At 57.0% G+C, this 25689-nt stretch overlaps 1 protein-coding gene across 1 annotated transcript in view; it reads left to right on the forward strand.

Moving 5' to 3' along the window:
• LOC144497682 (uncharacterized) overlaps positions 1-25689 on the forward strand; it is a 273548-nt gene that overhangs the window by 191219 nt on the left and 56640 nt on the right. Inside the window, exons 3-4 of the mRNA XM_078219123.1 lie at positions 4520-4783; positions 11210-11314. Of these exons, the coding sequence (XP_078075249.1) occupies positions 4520-4783; positions 11210-11314 (369 nt within the window). The remainder of the gene's footprint in view (positions 1-4519; positions 4784-11209; positions 11315-25689) is intronic.

The raw sequence follows: 25689 nt of genomic DNA on the forward strand, positions 1-25689 counted from the left end.
TATCAATTACAAACAAGAAACGAAACAACCACTATAATGTATAATCCTTAACAAATATATCTAATGTGTTCCAATCAAACCAATCCCATAGACAAAATACCCTGTTCACGGGGTTAACACAGCACAGTCTAATGCTCACGTGATACTGGACTTGAGTCCTTTGGATGAAGTCTGCAGTTCCCTGGATAGACTCAGAACAGTTTGGAGTCAGAAGAGCTTCCACAAACACCAGGGACCCTCGGCAAGCCACCAACAGCAGATTTCTCCCCTTCAGAAAGGCTTTCAGCTTACGAGCAGAATTTCCAAAACCAGGGAGAGAGAGAGAAAGACTTTCAGCTTGCTGCCCCTTCTGAAATTCAACTCTAACTGCAGCCAAACAGAAAATGAAACCTTAAACTCACTGAAAAAAAAACTGTCCAAAAACACATGACCATCCTCCTAGCAATGCAGGGTCACAAAACAACCCAGAGTTAAATTAGGCAGACCCCATTTAAGCAATTGAAGTAGCAATAAAAGGTCATCTCCAATCAAACCAGCAGCAAATGACATTACCTGAGGCTGTGAGCTGAGAAAATATTGAAGCTGTGAGAGCTGCAGAGATCATGATTTTAAAAAAACTTTCTCAAAAGTACACTGACGTCACAATCCCAACCAACTCAATCTCTCCTCATTTCCTATCTTTGTAGCTGCTCCAAATTTAGATCCATCACATTCTGTCTCTTCATCTGAGTCACACATAAACATTGTAAATGACTGATTTTCCCAGCGCTGATCTCGTGACACTCCACTTGTCACAGTCGGCCAACTTGTAAATGCCCCATTTATGCCAAATCAATGTTTCCTGTCCATTAGCCAATCCTCTATTCATGCAAATACATTGCCCTCAACTCCTGCACAATTAAAGAACAAGGAGATTGGGTCTCTATGCAGAGGATAGACTTTTTAAAATAAAGGATAAAGTTTGAAAGGGTTCAATGCTGTTGAGCTGGTGTTCCCTCATGTGAAGACCAGTGGATGACTGGAGTTTCACACCAACAGAGCTTTGGCACGGAGGAGAATATGGATCTGGACCAATTCTTCCTGTTTCAGCTTTGCAGGTCCAAAATGCAGACAGGTTACACTCAGATGAGGATTCTCTGGCAGGTAGTAGTGATGATGTGGAGATGCCGGCGTTGGACTGGGGTAAACACAGGAAGAAGTTTAACAACACCAGGTTAAAGTCCAACAGGTTTATTTGGTAGCAAAAGCCACACAAGCTTGTGTGGCTTTTGCTACCAAATAAACCTGTTGGACTTTAACCTGGTGTTGTTAAACTTCTTACCAGGTAGTAGTGAACCAGACACAACTTGAGGCAAGGTAGAGAGAGAATCAGGTCGGGCCGTCTCCATTTCTCAACTTATTCCCCAAGGAGACTGACTTCAAAACCAACAGGTTCAAAACTTAAAGTCTGTCCCTGCCATGAGATTTCCAGAACATCACTAGCCTTTGCTTTTCAGTTTTATTCCCCATCAATTAAAGTGATTCCAGTTCAGAACAAACAAACATCTCTTCCTCAAGTCCCACACAGCTCAGGTGAAGACAGGCTGGCTCCCAGTCCAAGGAGAACTTATGGCCTTCTTAAAAAAAATTTGCGAGGTCATCATCTATTACCAGATAATGCAATGTCTTTCCAAGATTTTTGGAAGGTATGATTGTCCCAACACATTGGATTAGTCCTACTGTCAGTCAGAAGTTTCTCATCTCCAATAATTCAGCAAATTTCCTCTGCACCCTCTCCAAGGCCTCGACATCCTTCCTGAAACATTGTGACCAGAAACGGATACAATTCTCCAGCTGAGATCGAATCAATATTTTATCAATGTTCAGCGTGACCTCCTTGCTTTTATACTCTGTGCCTCTATTTACAAAGCAATGGGGTCCAGATGCTTCTTTCACAGCCTCATCACACCTTCCTGCCAGCCTCATACTCACTCAGGTCTCTCTGTTCCTGCAATCCCTTTATAACCATCCCATTCAGTTTAGATTAACTGTTCATTTTCTTCCCTTCAAACTGCATCACTTAAAACGCTTCTCTGCATTGTATTTGTGTCTGCCCATTTCACCATTCTCTCTAAGGGCACATTGAACTTTATCTGGAGGGGGCTGGTATATAAAGTGATGGAAGTGAAGCTTCAGTTTAACAGAGTCTTGGTCAGACACTTTCTTGAGTCACTGTGTTCAGTTCTGGACACCACACCTCAGGAAGGAGAGATTGGTCTTGGAGGGGGTGCAGTTCTGATCACCAGAATAATAAAAGGAGGTTAAATAAAAGGGGTTTTTATTCCCCAGCTTTTAGAATGTTGATGGGTGATCTGATCGATCTGTTTATAATGTTAAAATAATTCAGCAGTGTGGAATCCACATCCAGTCTCTCCACAATAAAAAGTTAACAATTGGAGCTTTTCAATCTCAGAGTGACAGATTTTTATTGGGTAATGATATCTGAGGATCTGGTTTATAGTCAGAAACTGGGGTCCAGATCAGCAGTGATCTCACTGAATGGTTCGCTCAGACCTGCTGCTGTTCTTAATGTCCTTCCCTCAGTCACTGCATCAAACTCCTTTCAGCTGATTCTACCCGGCAACTGATGATGTCAACAGCTGTATTTACCTGATTGTAAGACGTTTAACAACACCAGGTTAAAGTCCAACAGGTTTATTTGGTAGCAAAAGCCACACAAGCTTTCGGAGCTCTAAGCCCCTTCTTCAGGTGAGTGGGAATTCTGTTCACAAACGGAGCATATAAAGACACAGACTCAATTTACATGAATAATGGTTGGAATGCGAATACTTACAACTAATCAAGTCTTTAAGAAACAAAACAATGTGAGTGGGGAGAGCATCAAGACAGGCTAAAAAGATGTGTATTGTCTCCAGACAAGACAGCCAGTGAAACTCTGCAGGTCCACGCAACTGTGGGCGTTACAAATAGTGTGACATGAACCCAATATCCTGGTTGAGGCCGTCCTCGTGTATGCGGAACTTGGCTATCAGTTTCTGCTCAGCAACTCTGCGCTGTCGTGTGTTGCAAAGGCCGCCTTGGAGAATGCTTACCCGAATATCAGAGGCCGAATGCCCGTGACCGCTGAAGTGCTCCCCAACAGGAAGAGAACAGTCTTGCCTGGTGATTGTCGAGCGGTGTTCATTCATCCGTTGTCGCAGCGTCTGCATAGTTTCCCCAATGTACCATGCCTCGGGACATCCTTTCTTGCAGCGTAACAGGTAGACAACGTTGGCCGAATTGCAAGAGTATGTACCGTGTACCTGGTGGATGGTGTGCTCACGTGAGATGATGGCATCTGTGTCGATGATCCGGCACGTCTTGCAGAGGTTGCTGTGGCAGGGTTGTGTGGTGTCATGGTCACTGTCCTCCTGAAGGCTGGGTAGTTTGCTGCGGACAATGGTCTGTTTGAGGTTGTGCGGTTGTTTGAAGGCAAGAAGTGGGGGTGTGGGGATGGCCTTGGCGAGATGTTCGTCTTCATCAATGACATGTTGAAGGCTCCGGAGGAGATGCCGTAGCTTCTCCGCTATCTCCGCGGCATCTCCTCCGGTAAGTGAGGGGGGAGTGAGTGTCGGTGAGTGAGGGGGGAGTGAGAGTCGGTGAGTGAGGGGGGAGTGAGAGTCGGTGAGTGAGGGGGGAGTGAGAGTCGGTGAGTGAGGGGGGAGTGAGAGTCGGTGAGTGAGGGGGGAGTGAGAGTCGGTGAGTGAGGGGGGAGTGAGAGTCGGTGAGTGAGGGGGGAGTGAGAGTCGGTGAGTGAGGGGGGAATGAGAGTCGGTGAGTGAGGGGGGAGTGAGAGTCGGTGAGTGAGGGGGGAGTGAGAGTCGGTGAGTGAGGGGGGAGTGAGAGTCGGTGAGTGAGGGGGAGTGAGGGGGGGAGTGAGAGTCGGTGAGGGTCGGGGAGTGAGGTGGGAGTGAGAGTCGGGGAGTGAGGTGGGAGTGAGAGTCGGGGCGTGAGGTGGGAGTGAGAGTCGGGGAGTGAGGTGGGAGTGAGAGTCGGTGAGTGAGGGGGGAGTGAGAGTTGGTGAGTGAGGGGGGAGTGAGAGTCGGTGAGTGAGGGGGGAGTGAGAGTCGGTGAGTGAGGGGGGAGTGAGCGTCGGTGAGTGAGGGGGGAGTGAGAGTCGGTGAGTGAGGGGGGAGTGAGAGTCGGTGAGTGGGGTGGAAGTGAGAGTCGGGGAGTGAGGGGGGAGTGAGAGTGGGTGAGTGAGAGTCGGTGACTGAAGGGGGGAGTGAGAGTCGGTGAGTGAGGGGGGAGTGAGAGTCGGTGAGTGAGGAGGAGTGAGAGTCGGTGAGTGAGGGGGGAGTGAGAGTCGGTGAGTGAGGGGGGAGTGAGAGTCGGTGAGTGAGGGGGGACTGAGAGTCGGTGAGTGAGGTGGGGAGTGAGAGTCGGTGAGTGAGGGGGGAGTGAGAGTCGGTGAAGGGGGTGATGCCGGGACTCTCTATCTTGAGGTTCCTGTACTGACTCCTCTTTCTTTCTCTCTCAGTTGCCCCCGTCGTGTCCTTTACCCGTCTGGGTGATTCTAACCGGCTGTCCTGTGCCGTCACCGGGTTTTACCCTCAAGCCATCGAGGTGAATCTGTGGAGAGACGGAGTGGTGATTGATGAGACTCTGTCCACTGGGATTTTACCCAATCACGACAGCACCTACCAGATCCGGAAATGGGTAGAGTTTGATCCAGAGGACCAGGCCGAGTATTCCTGTCGGGTGGAACACAGCGGGATGAAGGAGACACTGGTGGTGATTTACGGTAAGACTGTTTCTCACTGTTAGTGAGGCCCCAGCCTCAGGCCAGGATCACAGGAGGGAGGGTCAGTGCTGAGCTGTCAGCCGAGGATAGGGCTTTGAGGCCCAGTGATTAGCGCTGCTGCCTCACAGCACCTGGGATCCGCGTTCAATTCCAACCCTGGGCCGCTGTCTATGTGGAGTTTGCACATTCTCCCCGTGCCTGCATGGGTTTCCTCTCGGATCTCCGGTTCCTCTCGCAGTCCAAAGATGTGCAGGTTCGGTAGAGTGGCCATGCTAAATTGCCTGTTAGTGTCAGGGGGATTAGCAGGGTAAACACATGGGGTCACGTGGATAGAGCCTGGGTGGGATTGTTGTTGGTGCAGGCTCGATGGGCTGAATGGCATCTTTCTTTCTGTACTGAATGGATTCTATATATCTCTGATTCTATGACAGCCTGAGGCCCAGGATACAGAGCGAGGGAAAGATATATTAATCTTCAATACATTATATACCATGGTGCCACCATTCGGGGACAGGAATTGGGATTACTGGGATTTTACCGTGCCACAGGCCCTATTGTCTCCTGAGATATTATAGTATGAATGGGCCCAGTTTATCCTGGGATATTACAATATGGCAGGACCCAGTGAATCCTGTGTTACAGGCGGTGGGGGGTTGTCAGTATGAACTGCCCTGATTTCCCCCCTCACGACTCGTCCACTAACAGTCAGTTTTGTTTTAAATTCTGAGCTCTCTCTTTATAAATGGTGGCATCTTTTCCCCAACCCATAAATTTGGAGTGTTCCTATTCTCTGTGAATAACTTGCACAGTAAACCTGAGGTAAGATGAAAATACTCACATGAGAAAAGTTTCACAACATTGACCCCTCTGCACTCACACAGTGAACGGGGGATAAGGAGAAGGAAGAGGGTTCAGGGCCCGATCACAATAAAAAAAATGTGAGGGTTTTACATGTGTCCAGAATGAGCAGTCTAATGGAAGGTTTCTTTCAAGGGGAGGTTGATGGATTATAGGGTGGTCCACCTGCAGTGACTTTAACAAGGCCCAAGATGTGGACCTCTCAAAATATTCGCTCCCAAATTAAGCCAGTAATGGATTGTCCAATCAGGGAGCCCTGCATGTGTTCATAATGTGGAGTGTCAGCGTTACTCGCACTCTGGGTTTAAAGTTTGAAGTTTATTTATTAGTGTTACATTAGGCTTACATTAACACTGCAATGAAGTTACTGTGAAAATCCCTGAGTCGCCACATTCCGGCACCTGTTCGGGTATACTGAGGGAGAATTTAGCATTACTAATCCACCTATCCAGCACAACCTTTGGACTGTGGTAGGAAACCGGAGCACCTGGAGGAAACCCACACAGACACGGGGAGAACGCGCAGACTCCGCACAGACAGTGACCCAAGCGGGAATTGAACCCAGGTCCCTGGTGCAGTTAGGCAGCAGTGCTAACCACTGTGCCACCAGTATGAGGAAGTACCTGTCTGAGTGTTGCTTACTATGTTCATACATCTAAATTTGGTGAAGGGACACCAGCCTCATGGGAGTTATTTCAGAAACATCTTCAGCCAGAGAATGGCTGCCTTAGTGAAGTCCTGATTAAGTAAACTAAAGCTTTCCAGGAAGGTCTTGGGACAATCAAAGGAGCCAAGGCGACCTTACCTGTTGACTAGGAAGTGATTCCACAATTTTGCAAGGCCCGCCCAGCACCATTTGACTTACGGGTAAAAGTTGAAGCAGAAATCCAAAGACTGGAACGTGAAGGGATCATCAAACCAGTCCAATTTGTGGAATGGGCAGCACCAGTCTTACCAATTTTGAAGCCAGATGGATCATTCCATGTTTGCGGGGATCCTAAACAAACGGTAAACTGTTTCTTGCAGCTGGTTGGAAGGATGACTCTTGTTTGTGAAACTTGACATGAATCACGCTTACTTACAATTACAACTAGATGAGGATTCCCGGAGATATTCAACAATTCATCCTCAGAAGGGCCCTGTGCAATCCACTTAGAACATAGAACATAGAACAGTACAGCACAGAACAGGCCCTTCGGCCCACAATGTTGTGCCGAGCTTATCTGAAACCAAGATCAAGCTATCCCACTCCCTATCATCCTGGTGTGCTCCATGTGCCTATCCAATAACCGCTTAAATGTTCCTAAAGTGTCTGACTCCACTATCACTGCAGGCAGTCCATTCCACACCCCAACCACTCTCTGCGTAAAGAACCTACCTCTGATATCCTTCCTGTATCTCCCACCACGAACCCTAGTTATGCCCCCTTGTAATAGCTCCATCCACCCGAGGAAATAGTCTTTGAACGTTCACTCTATCTATCCCCTTCATCATTTTATAAACCTCTATTAAGTCTCCCCTCAGCCTCCTCCGCTCCAGAGAGAACAGCCCTAGCTCCCTCAACCTTTCCTCATAAGACCTACTCTCCAAACCAGGCAGCATCCTGGTAAATCTCCTCTGCACTCTTTCCAGCGCTTTGAGAACATTACAGGTGCAGTGGACAATGGGGAACCTGTGGATTTGGCGTATCTGGATTTCCAGAACGAATTTGACAAGGTGCCACACCAAAGACTGCTACATAAGATAAAGGTGCACAGTGTTACAGGTAATGTATTAGCATGGATAGAGGATTGGTTAACTAACAGAAAGCAAAGAGTGGGGGTAAATGGGTGTTTTTCTGGTTGACTAGTGGTGTGCCTCAGGGATCAGTGTTGAGACCGCAATTGTTTACGATTTACAGAGATGATTTGGAATTGAGGACCAAGTGTAGTGTGTCAAAATTCGCAGATGACACAAAGATGGCTGGACGAGCAAAGTGTGAAGAGCATGCTGAAAGTCTACAAAGGGATATAGATAATCGAAGTGAGTGGGCGAGGGTCTGGCAGATGGAGTACAATGTTGGTAAATGTGCGGTCATCCATTTGGGTAGGAATAACAGCAAAATGGACTATTATTTAAATGGTAAAAATTTGCAGCATGCTGCTGTGCAGAGGGACCTGGGTATCCTTGTGCAGGAATCTCAAGGAGTTGGTTTGCAGGTGCAGCAGGTAATTAAGAAGGCAAATGGAATTTTGACCTTCATTGCTAGAGGGATGGAGTTTAAAAACAGCAAGATTATGTTGCAGCTGTATAAGGTGCTGGTGAGGCCACACCTGGAGTACTGTGTACAATTTTGGTCCCCTTACTTTAGAAAGGATATACTGGCACTGGAGGGGGTGCAGAGGAGATTCACTTGGTTGATTCTGGAGTTGAGGGTGTTGGCTTATGAGGAGAGACTGAGTAGACTGGGGCTATACTCATTGGAATTCAGAAGAATGAGGGGAGATCTTATAGAAACATATAAGATTATGAAGGGAATAGATAAGATAGAAGCAGGGAAGTTGTTTCCACTGGCGGGTGAAACTAGAACTCGGGGACATAGCCTCAAAATTAGGGGGAGCAGATTTAGGACTGAATTGAGGTGGAACTTCTTCACACAATGGGTTTGAATCTGTGGAATTCCCTGCTCAGTGAAGTAGTTGAGGCTACCTCATTGAATGTTTTTAAGGCAAGGATAAATACATTTTTGAACAGTAAAGGAATTAAGGGTTATGGTGTGTGGGCGGGTAGGTGGAGCTGAGTCCACAAAAAGATCAGCCATGATCTTATTGAATGGTGGAGCAGGCTTGAGGGGCCAGATGGCCTACTCCTGCTCCTAGTTCTTATGTTCTTAAATCTTTGTCAATAAGTGGGAATTGTATGCATCTGAACAGCATTCTATTTGAATCATTTTATTCAGTTTGTTAATGGTTTTGTTAACTTGTTCACTGTTAGTTAGATAAATAAGTTGTTCCTTGTTGATTTTTGAGAGTGTCAGGCAGTTATTTTGATTTAACCAGTAAAAGTTGCTGAAGAGCAGATTGTACCACTTCACACTCACTTTTACAGATTATGGCGAGGTGCTCCTCTTTGAGTGGTGAGGCCTTAGTTCTCAGAGGGGGATCAACCTCTGCTTCATAACAATAACCTATTTGGGAAATTTAAACCCAATCTTGCCTCCATCCTGGCTCCATTACACCACCTACTAAAAAAAGATCAGCCTTGAGAGTCGTCTTCCAGTCAATCCTTGGCTTTCAATAAACAAAAGCAACAACTTTCCTCTTTTAATATTCTGGCGCATTATGATCCCAGGAAAGAACTATCACTGACCTGCGACACATCCTTGTATGGCTTCATGACGGCTTTTGCACATCAGTGGCCAAACAGAGTGGAATTGCTTATGCTCCCAGGACCTTGACTATTGCAAAAAAGCCCATGTCGAAAAAGAAGGGTTGGCGGTGATATTAGGAGTGAAAAGATTCCACCAGCGCCATTATGGGCAGAAATTTGTAAGTAAGACACAGACCACAAGCCACTCCTAGGACTGTTTAAAGAGGACCAGGCAGTGTTGCCCATAACATCAGCCCGAATCCAGCAGTGGGCTTTATTACTGACCGCCTACAATTACCAGGAGGCCTTGAGCCGACTATCGTTAGCAGATATCCGATCGGTGGTATCCCCAGTGGAAGAGTCTGTAATGACAATGATTTTTTTTGGAGACTCTCCCAGTGCAACTAAATAAGATTTGACCGTGGACTTAAAAAGGCCCAGTCCTTGCTAAATTTTAAAAATTCATTTGTGGGATATGGATGTTGCTGACTGGCCAGCATTTATTGCCCACCCCTAGTTGTCCTTGTCCGGAGGGCATTTGAGAGTCAACCACATTGCTGTGGATCTGAAGTGACAAGTAGGCCAGACCAGGTAAGGACGGCAGATTTTTTTTTCCCTAAAGAAGATTAGTGAACCCAGATGTTTTTTTTCTGACAATTGACAGTGATAGTGCCGGGGATTGTCAGAGGATACAACAGGATATAGATAGATTGGAGATTTGGGCACAAAAATGGGAGATGGAGTTTAATCTGGATTGATGCGAGGTGATGCATTTTGGAGGTTCAAATGTAGGTGTGAATTATACTGTAAATAGCAGAACTCTTAGGTACATTAACATACAGAGGGATCTGGGTGTGCAGGTCCACAGTTACCTAAAAGTGGCAACACAAGTGGCCAAGGTGATTAAGAAATAATTTGGCATGCTTGCCTTTATCAGCTGGGGCATTGAGTCCAAGAGTTGGGAAATCATGTTGCAGCCATATAAAACCTTGATTAGGCCGTATTTGGAGTATTTTGTGCTGTTCTGGACACCACCCTATCGGAAGGACGTAGAAGCTTTGGAGAGAGTGCAAGGAAGGTTCACCAGGAGTGACAGAAGGTGGGAAATGGTGTTCCGCAGTAATCAACGCTGGAATCACCGCTGTTCACACTTTACACTCACTTATTTTGACATTGGAATCGAAACACAATTTCTCAATTTGCTCAGGTCACCAAATTGGGACGAATTATTCGATATGCAACAAAATAATAGAACATAAATAAATTTGTAGAATGGGCAAATAATTGGTGAATGGGGTTTAACACAGATAAACATGAGGTAGTTTTCTATTGGGGGTGAATAGGGAGGTCTCTTATTACTTGGGAGGTGCCGGGCTGGATGGGGTTGAGGAACAAAGGGATTTCGGTTTACGTTAAACCAATCCGCAATAGGTTAGGCAAGGCCATGAACAAAATAAATGGAAAATCAGTCTTTATTTCTCGAGGGATAGAATTGTAAAGCAAGGAAGTTATTGCTAAACCGTTATCAAATCATGATGAGACCACATTTACAGACTGTGTGCAGTTCCAGTCACCATTTTACAGAAGGGTTTTTACTCACAGGAGAGGACATAGAGAAGATTTACAGAGATGATTCAAGGAATGAGTGGGTGGACATCTCAGTGAAGGATTGACTGGCTGGGTCTCTGCTCTCAGGAAAACAGAAGGTTGACCTAATCGAGGATTTAAAATTATGAAAGGTTTTTATGGACTGGAAACAGAAAGAATGTTTCCTCTTGTGGGAAGAATGTAACTCGGGGTCAGCAATACAAGATGGTCACCAAGAAACCTAATAGGGAATTCAAGAGAAACTTCTTTACTCAAAGAGTGATGTGAATGTGGAGCTCGCTGCCACAGGGAGTGGTTGAAGTGAACAGTATAGTTTAAGGGGAATGAATGAGAAGGAAATATGTAGTTAAGATGGTCAGTTTCGATGAGGGAAGATGGGAGGAGGATCAAATGGAGCATAAACACCAGCATCAACTAGATGGGCCAAATGGCCAGGTTCTGAGTCAGGTATTCTATGTTTTCTGATTGTCTCTCTCGCTCTCGAATTCACTCTCTCTCCATCATTCTCACGTTCTCTCTCCTCTTTTCCTCTCACATTCTCTCTCCCACTCTGATTCTCACTTTTCCCTCTCCCTGATTCACTCAGTCTCTCTGATTCTCTCTCTCTAACAGAACCAAAGTCTCGCTCCCAGGTTGCTGTTACTGTCGGGATTGTGGTCGGGGTCCTCGTGCTCATCGCTCTCATCATTGTGGCTGTCGTCATCTACAACAAGAAAGGTAGGAATTGGAGGGAAAAGAGCAGCTCCTCACTGGGGGGAGGGATTGTGGGAGAGTATTCCAGGGTGGGGGTGGCTCAGGCTCTGGGTCTCAGGTTGGTGTGGGGGTCACAGAGTGGGTGGGAGAGCCCAGGGTTGGGATAGGGAGGGTAAGGGGCTCAAGATAAAGGGGGAGTGTCTGTGAATTGTGGGAAGGGTCTCAGATTGAATGACGAGTTCAGGGTATCAGTGAGGGTCCCGGGTCAGTGCGGGAGTGAGGGTCCAGGGTCAGTGCGAGAGTGAGGGTATTCGGTCAGTGCGGGAGTGAGGGTCCCGGGTCAGTGCGAGAGTGAGGGTCCCGGGTCAGTGCGAGAGTGAGGGTCCCGGGTCAGAAGGGGAGTGACGGTCCCGGGTCAGAGGGGCAGTAAGGGTCCCGGGTCAGAGGGGCAGTAAGGGTCCCGGGTCAGAGGGGGGAGTGAGCTTCCCAGGTCAGAGTGGGGAGTGAGGGTCCCGGATCCAGATGGGGGAGTGAGGGTCCTGGATCAGAGGGGGAGTGAGGGTCACGGGTCAGAGGGGGAGTGAGGGTCACGGGTCAGAGGGGCAGTGAGGAGGGTCCTGGGTCAGAGGGGGAGTGAGGGTCCCGGTTCACTGTGGGAGTGAGGGTCCCAGTCAGGGTGAGAGTGAGGATTTCAGAATTGTGTTGTAGGGGCTCAGTGCGAGCGAGAGTTCCAGCCTCTGTCTCTGATTTTCTCTCAGTCTCGTCACTCACTGAACATTCCATGTTTTACAGGGAGAGGGAAGAGTGACTACAATCCTACAAATAGTAAGCTGATCATCAAACATCATCTCTGCGTAACTGTGTGAATCACCATAAATTCTGTGTCAAATAGAGCATGTGTGTGTGTGTGTCTTTCTCTCTCGCTCGCTCTCTGCGCACCTCTCTCTCACGCTCTCTGCGCTCCTCTCTCTCTCGCTCTCTGCGCCCCTCTCTTTCGCTCTCTGCGCCCCTCTCTCGCTCGCTCTCTGCGCCCCTCTCTCTCTCGCTCTCTGCGCTCCTCTCTCTCTCGCTCTCTGCGCTCCTCTCTCTCGCTCTCTGCGCCTCTCTTGCTCGCTCTCTGCGCCTCCCTCGCTTTCTGCGCGCCTCTCTCTCTCGCTCTCTGCGCCTCTCTCGCTCGCTCTCTGCGCCTCTCTCTCTCGCTCTCTGCGCGCCTCTCTCGCTCACTCTCTGCTCCTCTCTCGCTCGCTCTCTGCTCCTCTCTCTCGCTCTCTGCGCGCCTCTCTCGCTCACTCTCTGCTCCTCTCTCGCTCACTCTCTGCTCCTCTCTCGCTCGCTCTCTGCTCCTCTCTCTCTTGCTCTCTGCGTGCCTCTCTCTCTCGCTCTCTGCGCGCCTCTCTCTCTCGCTCTCTGCGCCTCTCTCGCTCGCTCTCTGTGCCTCTCTCGCTCGCTCTCTGCGCACCTCTCTCTCTCGCTCTCTGCAACTCTCTCGCTCGCTCTCTGCGCGCCTCTCTCGCTCGCTCTCTGCGCCTCTCTCGCCCGCTCTCTGCGTGCCTCTCTCGCTCGCTCTCTGCGCCTCTCTCGCCCGCTCTCTGCGTGCCTCTCTCGCCCGCTCTCTGCGCGCCTCTCTCGCTCGCTCTCTTCGCCTCTCCCGCTCGCTCTCTGCGCCTCTCTCGCCCGCTCTCTGCACCTCTCTCGCCCGCTCTCTGTGCGCCTCTCTCGCTCGCTCTCTGCGCCACTCTCGCCGCTCTCTGCGCGCCTCTCTCGCTCGCTCTCTGCTCCTCTCTCGCTCGCTCTCTGCTCCTCTCTCTCGCTCTCTGCGCCTCTCTCGCTCGCTCTCTGCACCTCTCTCACTCGCTCTCTGCGCGCCTCTTTCTCTCGCTCTCTGCGCGCCTCTCTCGCTCACTCTCTGCGACTCTCTCTCTCGCTCTCTGCGCCTCTCTCGCTCGCTCTCTGCGCGCCTCTCTCGCTCGCTCTCTGCGCGCCTCTCTCGCTCGCTCTCTGCGCGCCTCTCTCGCTCTCTGCGCGCCTCTCTCACTCTCTGCGCCTCTCTCTCTCGCTCTCTGCGCCCCTCTCTCTCTCGCTCTCTGCGTCCCTCTCTCTCTCGCTCTGTGCAGCTCTCTCGCTCGCTTTCTGCGCACCTCTCCCGCTCGCTCTCTGCGTGCCTCTCCCGCCCGCTCTCTGCGCGCCTCTCCCGCCCGCTCTCTGCGCCTCTCTCGCTCGCTCTCTGCGCGCCTCTCTCGCTCGCTCTCTGCGCCTCTCTCGCTCGCTCTCTGCGCCTCTCTCTCTCGCTCTCTGCCCGACTCTGTCGCTGGCTCTCTGCGCGGCTCTCTCTATCGCTCTCTGCGCCTCTCTCGCTCGCTCTCTGCGTGCCTCTCTCTCGCTCTCTGCGCCTCTCTCGCTCGCTCTCTGCACCCCTTTCTCTCTCGCTCTCTGCCCCTCTCTCGCTCGCTCTCTGTGCCCCTCTCTCTCTCGCTCTCTGCGACTCTCTCGCTCGCTCTCTGCGCGCCTCTCTCTCTCGCTCTCTGTGCCCCTCTCTCGCTCGCTCTCTGCGCTCCTCTCTCTCTCGCTCTCTGCGCTCCTCTCTCTCTCTCGCTCTCTGCGCTCCTCTCTCTCTCGCTCTCTGCGCCTCTCTCGCTCTCTGCGCCTCTCTCTCTCGCTCTCTGCGCTCCTCTCTCTCTCGCTCTCTGCGTTCCTCTCTCGCTCGCTCTCAGCGCACCTCTCTCTCTCGCTCTCTGCGCTCCTCTCTCTCTCGCTCTCTGCGCGCCTCTCTCTCTCGCTCTCTGCGCACCTCTCTCTCTCGCTCTCTGCGCTCCTCTATCTCGCTCTCTGCGCCCCTCTCTCACTCGCTCTCTGCGCCCCTCTCTCTCTCGCTCTCTGCGCTCCTCTCTCTCTCGCTCTCTGCGCTCCTCTCTCTCGCTCTCTGCTCCTCTCTCGCTCGCTCTCTGCGCCTCCCTCGCTCTCTGCACGCCTCTCTCTCTCGCACTCTGCGCCTCTCTCGCTCGCTCTCTGCGCCTCTCTCTCTCACTCTCTGCGCGCCTCTCTCGCTCACTCTCTGCTCCTCTCTCGCTCACTCTCTGCGCCTCTCTCACTCGTTCTCTGCGCGCCTCTCTCGCTCACTCTCTGCTCCTCTCTTGCTCATTCTCTGCTCCTCTCTCGCTCGCTCTCTGCTCCCCTCTCTCTCGCTCTCTGCGTGCCTCTCTCTCTCTCGCTCTCTGCGCGCCTCACTCTCTCGCTCTCTGAGCCTCTCTCGCACGCTCTCTGTGCCTCTCTCGCTCGCTCTCTGCGCGCCTCTCTCGCTCGCTCTCTGCGCCTCTCTCGCCCGCTCTATGCGTGCCTCTCTCGCTCGCTCTCTGCGCCTCTCTCGCCCGCTCTCTGCGTGCCTCTCTCGCTCGCTCTCTGCGCGCCTCTCTCGCTCGCTCTCTTCGCCTCTCCCGCTCGCTCTCTGCGCCTCTCTCGCCCGCTCTCTGCGCGCCTCTCTCGCTCGCTCTCTGCGCCTCTCTCGCTCGCTCTCTGTGCGCCTCACTCGCTCGCTCTCTGCACCACTCTCGCCCGCTCTCTGCGCGCCTCTCTCGCTCGCTCTCTGCTCCTCTCTCGCTCGTTCTCTGCTCCTCTCTCTCTCGCTCTCTGCGCCTCTCTCGTTCGCTCTCTGCACCTCTCTCTCTCGCTCTCTGCGCGCCTCTCTCGCTCACTCTCTGCGACTCTCTCTCTCGCTCTCTGCGCCCTTCTCTCTCTCGCTCTCTGCGCCCCTCTCTCTCTCGCTCTCTGCAGCTCTCTCGCTCGCTTTCTGCGCGCCTCTCCCGCTCGCTCTCTGCGCGCCTCTCCCGCCCGCTCTCTGCGCGCCTCTCCCGCCCGCTCTCTGCGCCTCTCTCGCTCGCACTCTGCGCGCCTCTCTCGCTCGCTCTCTGCGCCTCTCTCGCTCTCTGCACCTCTCTCTCTCGCTCTCTGCGCGACTCTCTCGCTCGCTCTCAGCGCGGCTCTCTCTCTCGCTCTCTGCGCCTCTCTCGCTCGCTCTCTGCGTGCCTCTCACTCGCTCTCTGCGCCTCTCTCTCTCGCTCTCTGCGCCTCTCTCACTCGCTCTCTGCGCCTCTCTCGCACGCTCTCTGCACCCCTCTCTCTCTCGCTCTCTGCCCCTCTCTCGCTCGCTCTCTGCGCCCCTCTCTCTCTTGCTCTCTTCGCCTCTCTCGCTCGCTCTCTGCGCGCCTCTCTCTCTCGCTCTCTGCGCCCCTCTCTCGCTCGCTCTCTGCGCTCCTCTCTCTCTCGCTCTCTGCGCCTCTCTCGCTCACTCTCTGCGCCTCTCTCTCTCGCTCTCTGCGTGCCTCTCTCGCTCGCTCCCTGCGCCCCTCTCTCGCTCGCTCTCTGCGCCCCTCTCTCGCTCGCTCTCTGCGCCTCTCTCGCTCGCTCTCTGCGCCCCTCTCTCGCTCGCTCTCTGCCCCTCTCTCGCTCGCTCTCTGCGCCACTCTCTCGCTCGCTCTCTGCGCCCCTCTCTCTCTCGCTCTCTGCGACTCTCTCGCTCGCTATCTGCACCCCTCTCTCGCTCGCTCTCGGCGCGCCTCTCTCTCGCTCTCTGCGCCTCTCTCGCTTGTTCTCTGCTCGTCTGTCTCGCTCGCTCTCTGCGCCCTCTCTCTCTCGCTCTCTGCGCGCCTCTCTCTCTCACTCTCTGCACGCCTCTCTCTCTCGCTCTCTGCGCCCCTCTCTCTCTCGCTCTCTGCGCGCCTCTCTCGCTCGCTCTCTGCGCCTCTCTCGCTCGCTCTCTGCGCCTCCCTCGCTCTCTGCGCGCCTCTCTCTCTCGCTCTCTGCGCCTCTCTCGCTCACTCTCTGCGCCTCTCTCTCTCGCTCTCTGCGCGCCTCTCTCGCTCACTCTCTGCTCCTCTCTCGCTCACTCTCTGCTCCTCTCTCGCTTGCTCTCTGCTCCTCATCTCTCGCTCTCTGCGTGCCTCTCTCTCTCGCTCTCTGCGCGCCTCTCTCTCTCACTCTCTGCGCCTCTCTCGCTCGCTCTCTCTGCCTCTCTCGCTCGCTCTCTGCGCACCTCTCTCTCTCGCTCTCTGCAACTCTCTCGCTCGCTCTCTGCGCGCCTCTCTCGCTCGCTCTCTGCGCCTCTCTCACCCGCTCTCTGCGTGCCTCTCTCGCTCGCTCCCTGCGCCTCTCTCGCCCGCTCTCTGCGTGCCTCTCTCGCTCGCTCTCTGCGCCTCTCTCGCTCGCTCTCTTCGCCTCTCCCGCTCGCTCTCTGCGCCTCTCTCGCCCGCTCTCTGTGCCTCTCTCGCCCGCTCTCTGTGCGCCTCTCTCGCTCGCTCTCTGCGCCACTCTCGCCCGCTCTCTGCTCCTCTCTCGCTCGCTCTCTGCTCCTCTCTCTCGCTCTCTGCGCCTCTCTCGCTCGCTCTCTGCACCTCTCTCACTCGCTCTCTGCGCGCCTCTTTCTCTCGCTCTCTGCGCGCCTCTCTCGCTCACTCTCTGTGACTCTCTCTCTCGCTCTCTGCGCCTCTCTCGCTCGCTCTCTGCGCGCCTCTCTCGCTCGCTCTCTGCGCGCCTCTCTCGCTCGCTCTCTGCGCGCCTCTCTCGCTCTCTGCGCCTCTCTCTCTCGCTCTCTGCGCCCCTCTCTCTCTCGCTCTCTGCGCCCCTCTCTCTCTCGCTCTCTGCGCCCCTCTCTCTCTTGCTCTCTGCAGCTCTCTCGCTCGCTTTCTGCGCGCCTCTCCCGCTCGCTCTCTGCGTGCCTCTCCCGCCCGCTCTCTGCGCGCCTCTCCCGCCCGCTCTCTGCGCCTCTCTCGCTCGCTCTCTGCGCGCCTCTCTCGCTCGCTCTCTGCGCCTCTCTCGCTCGCTCTCTGCGCCTCTCTCGCTCGCTCTCTGCGCGACTCTCTCGCTGGCTCTCTGCGCGGCTCTCTCTATCGCTCTCTGCGCCTCTCTCGCTCGCTCTCTGCGTGCCTCTCTCTCGCTCTCTGCGCCTCTCTCGCTCGCTCTCTGCGCGTCTCTCTCGCTCTCTGCGCCCCTCTCTCTCTCGCTCTCTGTGCCTCTCTCACTTGCTCTCTGCGCCTCTCTCGCACGCTCTCTGCGCCCCTCTCTCTCTCGCTCTCTGCGCCTCTCTCGCTCGCTCTCTGCGCCCCTCTCTCTCTCGCTCTCTGCGCCCCTCTCTCGCTCGCTCTCTGCGCTCCTCTCTCTCTCGCTCTCTGCGCCTCTCTCGCTCTCTGCGCCTCTCTCTCTCGCTCTCTGCGCTCCTCTCTCTCTCGCTCTCTGCGCTCCTCTCTCGCTCGCTCTCAGCGCACCTCTCTCTCTCGCTCTCTGCGCTCCTCTATCTCGCTCTCTGCGCCCCTCTCTCACTCGCTCTCTGCACCCCTCTCTCTCTCGCTCTCTGCGCTCCTCTCTCTCTCGCTCTCTGCGCTCCTCTGTCTCGCTCTCTGCGGCTCTCTCGCTCGCTCTCTGCGCCTCCCTCGCTCTCTGCGCGCCTCTCTCTCTCGCACTCTGCGCCTCTCTCGCTCGCTCTCTGCGCCTCTCTCTCTCGCTCTCTGCGCGCCTCTCTCGCTCACTCTCTGCTCCTCTCTCGCTCACTCTCTGCGCCTCTCTCGCTCGCTTTCTGCGCGCCTCTCTCGCTCACTCTCTGCTCCTCTCTCGCTCACTCTCTGCTCCTCTCTCGCTCGCTCTCTGCTCCTCTCTCTCTCGCTCTCTGCGTGCCTCTCTCTCTCTCGCTCTCTGCGCGCCTCTCTCTCTCGCTCTCTGTGCCTCTCTCGCTCGCTCTCTGCGCGCCTCTCTCGCTCGCTCTCTGCGCCTCTCTCGCCCGCTCTATGCGTGCCTCTCTCGCTCGCTCTCTGCGCCTCTCTCGCCCGCTCTCTGCGTGCCTCTCTCGCTCGCTCTCTGTGCGCCTCTCTCGCTCGCTCTCTTCGCCTCTCTCGCCCGCTCTCTGCGCCTCTCTCGCTCGCTCTCTGTGCGCCTCACTCGCTCGCTCTCTGCACCACTCTTGCCCGCTCTCTGCGCACCTCTCTCGCTCGCTCTCTGCTCCTCTCTCGCTCGCTCTCTGCTCCTCTCTCTCTCGCTCTCTGCGCCTCTCTCGTTCGCTCTCTGCACCTCTCTCTCTCGCTCTCTGCGCGCCTCTCTCGCTCACTCTCTGCGACTCTCTCTCTCTGCGCCTCTCTCGCTCGCTCTCTGCGCCCCTCTCTCTCTCGCTCTCTGCGCCCCTCTCTCTCTCGCTCTCTGCAGCTCTCTCGCTCACTTTCTGCGCGCCTCTCCCGCTCGCTCTCTGCGCGCCTCTCCCGCCCGCTCTCTGCGCGCCTCTCCCGCCCGCTCTCTGCGCCTCTCTCGCTCGCACTCTGCGCGCCTCTCTCGCTCGCTCTCTGCGCCTCTCTCGCTCGCTCTCTGCGCCTCTCTCTCTCGCTCTCTGCGCGACTCTCTCGCTCGCTCTCTGCGCGACTCTCTCGCTCGCTCTCTGCGCGGCTCTCTCTCTCGCTCTCTGCACCTCTCTCGCTCGCTCTCTGCGTGCCTCTCTCTCGCTCTCTGCACCTCTCTCTCTCGCTCTCTGCGCCTCTCTCACTCGCTCTCTGCGCCTGTCTCGCACGCTCTCTGCACCCCTCTCTCTCTCACTCTCTGCCCCTCTCTCGCTCGCTCTCTGCGCCCCTCTCTCTCTTGCTCTCTGCGCCTCTCTCGCTCGCTCTCTGCGCCCCTCTCTCGCTCGCTCTCTGCGCTCCTCTCTCTCTCGCTCTCTGCGCCTCTCTCGCTCACTCTCTGCGCCTCTCTCTCTCGCTCTCTGCGTGCCTCTCTCGCTCGCTCTCTGCGCCCCTCTCTCGCTCTCTGCGCCCCTCTCTCGCTCGCTCTCTGCGCCTCTCTCGCTCGCTCTCTGCGCCCCTCTCTCGCTCGCTCTCTGCCCCTCTCTCGCTCGCTCTCTGCGCCACTCTCTCGCTCGCTCTCTGCGCCCCTCCCTCTCTCGCTCTCTGCGACTCTCTCGCTCGCTATCTGCACCCCTCTCTCGCTCGCTCTCTGCGCTCCTCTCTCTCGCTCTCTGCGCCTCTCTCGCTCGCTCTCTGCTCGTCTGTCTCGCTCGCTCTCTGCGCCCCTCTCTCTCTCGCTCTCTGCGCGCCTCTCTCACTCTCTGCGCGTCTCTCTCTCTCGCTCTCTGCGCCCCTCTCTCTCTCGCTCTCTGCGCGCCTCTCTCGCTCGCTCTCTGCGCCTCTCTCGCTCGCTCTCTGCGTGCCTCTCGCTCGCTCTCTGCGCCCCTCTCTCTCTCGCTCTCTGCGACTCTCTCGCTCGCTCTCTGCACGCCTCTCTCGCTCGCTCTCTGCGCGCCTCTCTCTCGCTCTCTGCGCCTCTCTCGCTCGCTCTCTGCTCGTCTGTCTCGCTCGCTCTCTGCGCCCCTCTCTCTCTCACTCTCTGCGCGCCTCTCTCTCTCACTCTCTGCGCGCCTCTCTCTCTCGCTCTCTGCGCGCCTCTCTCGCTCGCTCTCTGCGCCTCTCTCGCTCGCTCTCTGCGTGCCTCTCTCTCGCTCTCTGCGCCCCTCTCTCTCTCGCTCTCTGCGCCTCTCTTGCTCGCTCTCTGCGCCCCTCTCTCTCTCGCTCTCTGCGCCTCTCTCGCTCGCTCTCTGCGCCACTCTCTCGCTCTCTGCGCCTCTCTTGCTCGCTCTCTGTGCGCCTCTCTCTCTCGCTCTCTGCGCCCCTCTCTCGCTCGCTCTCTACATTCCTCTCTCTCTCGCGCTCTGTGCCTCTCTCGCTCACTCTCTGCGCCTCTCTCTCTCGCTCTCTGCGCGCCTCTCTCGCTCGCTCTCTGCGCCGCTCTCTCGCTCGCTCTCTGCGCCCCTCTCTCGCTCGCTCTCAGCGCCTCTCTCGCTCGCTCTCTGCGCCCCTCTCTCGCACGCTCTCTGCGCCTCTCCCGCTCGCTCTCTGCGCACTTCTCTCGCTCGCTCTCTGCGCCCCTCTCTCTCGCTCTCTGCGCCTCTCTCACTCGCTCTCTGCGCCCCTCTCTCGCTCGCTCTCTGCGCGCCTCTCTCTCTCACTCTCTGCGCCTCTCTCGCTCGCTCTCTGCGCCACTTTCTCTCTCGCTCTCTGCGCCTCTCTCTCTCGCTCTCTGCGCGCCTCTCTCTCTCGCTCTCTGCGCGCCTCTCTCGCTCGCTCTCTGCGCCTCTCTCTCGCTCTCTGCGCGCCTCTCTCGCTCGCTCTCTGCGCGCTTCTCTTGCTCGCTCTCTGCACGCCTCTCTCGCTCGCTCTCTGTGCCTCTCTCGCTCGCTATCTGCGCGCCTCCCTCGCTCGCTCTCTGCGCCCCTCTCTCTCTGGCTCTCTGCGCGCCTCTCTCTCTCGCTCTCTGCGCCTCTCTCGCTCGCTCTCTGCGCCTCTCTCGCTCTCTGCGCGCCTCTCTCTCTCGCTCTCTGCGCCTCTCTCGCTCGCTGTCTGCGCCTCTCTCTCTCGCTCTCTGCGTGCCTCTCTCTCTTGCTCGCTGCGCCCTTCTCTCGCTCACTCTCTGCTCCTCTCTCTCGCTCGCTCTCTGCTCCTCTCTCTCTCGCTCTCTGCATGCCTCCCTCGCTCGCTCTCTGCACCTCTCTCGCTCGCTCTCTGCTCCTCTCTCTCTCGCTCTCTGCGTGCCTCTCTTGCTCGCTCTCTGCGTGCCTCTCTTGCTCGCTCTCTGCGTGCCTCTCTCTCTCGCTCTCTGCGCGCCTCTCTCGCTCGCTCTCTGCGCCTCTCTCGATCGCTCTCTGCGCCTCTCTCGCTCGCTCTCTGCGCACCTCTCTCTCTCGCTCTCTGCGCCTCTCTCGCTCGCTGTCTGCACGCCTCTCTTGCTCGCTCTCTGCGCCTCTCTTGCCCGCTCTTTGCGTGCCTCTCTCGCTCGCTCTCTGCGCCTCTCCCGCTCGCTCTCTGCGCCTCTCTCGCCCACTCTCTGCGTGCCTCTCTCGCTCGCTCTCTGCGCACCTCTCTCGCTCGCTCTCTTCGCCTCTCCCGCTCGCTCTCTGCGCCTCTCTCGCCCGCTCTCTGCGCGCCTCTCTCGCTCGCTCTCTGCACCTCTCTCGCTCGCTCTCTGCTCCTCTCTCGCTCGCTCTCTGCGTGCCTCTCTCTCTCGCTCTCTGCCCCTCTCTCGCTCCCTCTCTGCGCGCCTCTCTCGCTCGCTCTCTGCGCCTCTCTTGCTCGCTCTCTGCGCGACTCTCTCGCTCGCTCTCTGCGCTTCTCTCGCTCGCTCTCTGCGCGCCTCTCCCGCCCGCTCTCTGCGCGCCTCTCCCGCCCGCTCTCTGCGCCTCTCTCGCTCGCACTCTGCGCGCCTCTCTCGCTCGCTCTCTGCGCCTCTCTCGCTCGCTCTCTGCGCCTCTCTCTCTCGCTCTCTGCGCGACTCTCTCGCTCGCTCTCTGCGCGACTCTCTCGCTCGCTCTCTGCGCGGCTCTCTCTCTCTGCACCTCTCTCGCTCGCTCTCTGCGTGCCTCTCTCTCGCTCTCTGCACCTCTCTCTCTCGCTCTCTGCGCCTCTCTCACTCGCTCTCTGCGCCTGTCTCGCACGCTCTCTGCACCCCTCTCTCTCTCACTCTCTGCCCCTCTCTCGCTCGCTCTCTGCGCCCCTCTCTCTCTTGCTCTCTGCGCCTCTCTCGCTCGCTCTCTGCGCCCCTCTCTCGCTCGCTCTCTGCGCTCCTCTCTCTCTCGCTCTCTGCGCCTCTCTCGCTCACTCTCTGCGCCTCTCTCTCTCGCTCTCTGCGTGCCTCTCTCGCTCGCTCTCTGCGCCCCTCTCTCGCTCTCTGCGCCCCTCTCTCGCTCGCTCTCTGCGCCTCTCTCGCTCGCTCTCTGCGCCCCTCTCTCGCTCGCTCTCTGCCCCTCTCTCGCTCGCTCTCTGCGCCACTCTCTCGCTCGCTCTCTGCGCCCCTCCCTCTCTCGCTCTCTGCGACTCTCTCGCTCGCTATCTGCACCCCTCTCTCGCTCGCTCTCTGCGCTCCTCTCTCTCGCTCTCTGCGCCTCTCTTGCTCGCTCTCTGCTCGTCTGTCTCGCTCGCTCTCTGCGCCCCTCTCTCTCTCGCTCTCTGCGCGCCTCTCTCACTCTCTGCGCGTCTCTCTCTCTCGCTCTCTGCGCCCCTCTCTCTCTCGCTCTCTGCGCGCCTCTCTCGCTCGCTCTCTGCGCCTCTCTCGCTCGCTCTCTGCGTGCCTCTCGCTCGCTCTCTGCGCCCCTCTCTCTCTCGCTCTCTGCGACTCTCTCGCTCGCTCTCTGCACGCCTCTCTCGCTCGCTCTCTGCGTGCCTCTCTCTCGCTCTCTGCGCCTCTCTCGCTCGCTCTCTGCTCGTCTGTCTCGCTCGCTCTCTGCGCCCCTCTCTCTCTCACTCTCTGCGCGCCTCTCTCTCTCACTCTCTGCGCGCCTCTCTCTCTCGCTCTCTGCGCGCCTCTCTCGCTCGCTCTCTGCGCCTCTCTCGCTCGCTCTCTGCGTGCCTCTCTCTCGCTCTCTGCGCCCCTCTCTCTCTCGCTCTCTGCGCCTCTCTTGCTCGCTCTCTGCGCCCCTCTCTCTCTCGCTCTCTGCGCCTCTCTCGCTCGCTCTCTGCGCCACTCTCTCGCTCTCTGCGCCTCTCTTGCTCGCTCTCTGTGCGCCTCTCTCTCTCGCTCTCTGCGCCCCTCTCTCGCTCGCTCTCTACATTCCTCTCTCTCTCGCGCTCTGTGCCTCTCTCGCTCACTCTCTGCGCCTCTCTCTCTCGCTCTCTGCGCGCCTCTCTCGCTCGCTCTCTGCGCCGCTCTCTCGCTCGCTCTCTGCGCCCCTCTCTCGCTCGCTCTCAGCGCCTCTCTCGCTCGCTCTCTGCGCCCCTCTCTCGCACGCTCTCTGCGCCTCTCCCGCTCGCTCTCTGCGCACTTCTCTCGCTCGCTCTCTGCGCCCCTCTCTCTCGCTCTCTGCGCCTCTCTCACTCGCTCTCTGCGCCCCTCTCTCGCTCGCTCTCTGCGCGCCTCTCTCTCTCACTCTCTGCGCCTCTCTCGCTCGCTCTCTGCGCCACTTTCTCTCTCGCTCTCTGCGCCTCTCTCTCTCGCTCTCTGCGCGCCTCTCTCTCTCGCTCTCTGCGCGCCTCTCTCGCTCGCTCTCTGCGCCTCTCTCTCGCTCTCTGCGCGCCTCTCTCGCTCGCTCTCTGCGCGCTTCTCTTGCTCGCTCTCTGCACGCCTCTCTCGCTCGCTCTCTGTGCCTCTCTCGCTCGCTATCTGCGCGCCTCCCTCGCTCGCTCTCTGCGCCCCTCTCTCTCTGGCTCTCTGCGCGCCTCTCTCTCTCGCTCTCTGCGCCTCTCTCGCTCGCTCTCTGCGCCTCTCTCGCTCTCTGCGCGCCTCTCTCTCTCGCTCTCTGCGCCTCTCTCGCTCGCTGTCTGCGCCTCTCTCTCTCGCTCTCTGCGTGCCTCTCTCTCTTGCTCGCTGCGCCCTTCTCTCGCTCACTCTCTGCTCCTCTCTCTCGCTCGCTCTCTGCTCCTCTCTCTCTCGCTCTCTGCATGCCTCCCTCGCTCGCTCTCTGCACCTCTCTCGCTCGCTCTCTGCTCCTCTCTCTCTCGCTCTCTGCGTGCCTCTCTTGCTCGCTCTCTGCGTGCCTCTCTTGCTCGCTCTCTGCGTGCCTCTCTCTCTCGCTCTCTGCGCGCCTCTCTCGCTCGCTCTCTGCGCCTCTCTCGATCGCTCTCTGCGCCTCTCTCGCTCGCTCTCTGCGCACCTCTCTCTCTCGCTCTCTGCGCCTCTCTCGCTCGCTCTCTGCGCCACTCTCTCGCTCTCTGCGCCTCTCTTGCTCGCTCTCTGTGCGCCTCTCTCTCTCGCTCTCTGCGCCCCTCTCTCGCTCGCTCTCTACATTCCTCTCTCTCTCGCGCTCTGTGCCTCTCTCGCTCACTCTCTGCGCCTCTCTCTCTCGCTCTCTGCGCGCCTCTCTCGCTCGCTCTCTGCGCCGCTCTCTCGCTCGCTCTCTGCGCCCCTCTCTCGCTCGCTCTCAGCGCCTCTCTCGCTCGCTCTCTGCGCCCCTCTCTCGCACGCTCTCTGCGCCTCTCCCGCTCGCTCTCTGCGCACTTCTCTCGCTCGCTCTCTGCGCCCCTCTCTCTCGCTCTCTGCGCCTCTCTCACTCGCTCTCTGCGCCCCTCTCTCGCTCGCTCTCTGCGCGCCTCTCTCTCTCACTCTCTGCGCCTCTCTCGCTCGCTCTCTGCGCCACTTTCTCTCTCGCTCTCTGCGCCTCTCTCTCTCGCTCTCTGCGCGCCTCTCTCTCTCGCTCTCTGCGCGCCTCTCTCGCTCGCTCTCTGCGCCTCTCTCTCGCTCTCTGCGCGCCTCTCTCGCTCGCTCTCTGCGCGCTTCTCTTGCTCGCTCTCTGCACGCCTCTCTCGCTCGCTCTCTGTGCCTCTCTCGCTCGCTATCTGCGCGCCTCCCTCGCTCGCTCTCTGCGCCCCTCTCTCTCTGGCTCTCTGCGCGCCTCTCTCTCTCGCTCTCTGCGCCTCTCTCGCTCGCTCTCTGCGCCTCTCTCGCTCTCTGCGCGCCTCTCTCTCTCGCTCTCTGCGCCTCTCTCGCTCGCTGTCTGCGCCTCTCTCTCTCGCTCTCTGCGTGCCTCTCTCTCTTGCTCGCTGCGCCCTTCTCTCGCTCACTCTCTGCTCCTCTCTCTCGCTCGCTCTCTGCTCCTCTCTCTCTCGCTCTCTGCATGCCTCCCTCGCTCGCTCTCTGCACCTCTCTCGCTCGCTCTCTGCTCCTCTCTCTCTCGCTCTCTGCGTGCCTCTCTTGCTCGCTCTCTGCGTGCCTCTCTTGCTCGCTCTCTGCGTGCCTCTCTCTCTCGCTCTCTGCGCGCCTCTCTCGCTCGCTCTCTGCGCCTCTCTCGATCGCTCTCTGCGCCTCTCTCGCTCGCTCTCTGCGCACCTCTCTCTCTCGCTCTCTGCGCCTCTCTCGCTCGCTGTCTGCACGCCTCTCTTGCTCGCTCTCTGCGCCTCTCTTGCCCGCTCTTTGCGTCCCTCTCTCGCTCGCTCTCTGCGCCTCTCCCGCTCGCTCTCTGCGCCTCTCTCGCCCACTCTCTGCGTGCCTCTCTCGCTCGCTCTCTGCGCACCTCTCTCGCTCGCTCTCTTCGCCTCTCCCGCTCGCTCTCTGCGCCTCTCTCGCCCGCTCTCTGCGCGCCTCTCTCGCTCGCTCTCTGCTCCTCTCTCGCTCGCTCTCTGCGTGCCTCTCTCTCTCGCTCTCTGCCCCTCTCTCGCTCCCTCTCTGCGCGCCTCTCTCGCTCGCTCTCTGCGCCTCTCTTGCTCGCTCTCTGCGCGACTCTCTCGCTCGCTCTCTGCGCTTCTCTCGCTCGCTCTCTGCGCGCCTCTCCCGCCCGCTCTCTGCGCGCCTCTCCCGCCCGCTCTCTGCGCCTCTCTCGCTCGCACTCTGCGCGCCTCTCTCGCTCGCTCTCTGCGCCTCTCTCGCTCGCTCTCTGCGCCTCTCTCTCTCGCTCTCTGCGCGACTCTCTCGCTCGCTCTCTGCGCGACTCTCTCGCTCGCTCTCTGCGCGGCTCTCTC

Source organism: Mustelus asterias, chromosome 8 (assembly GCF_964213995.1).
Source record: "Mustelus asterias chromosome 8, sMusAst1.hap1.1, whole genome shotgun sequence".
Taxonomy (NCBI): domain Eukaryota; kingdom Metazoa; phylum Chordata; class Chondrichthyes; order Carcharhiniformes; family Triakidae; genus Mustelus; species Mustelus asterias.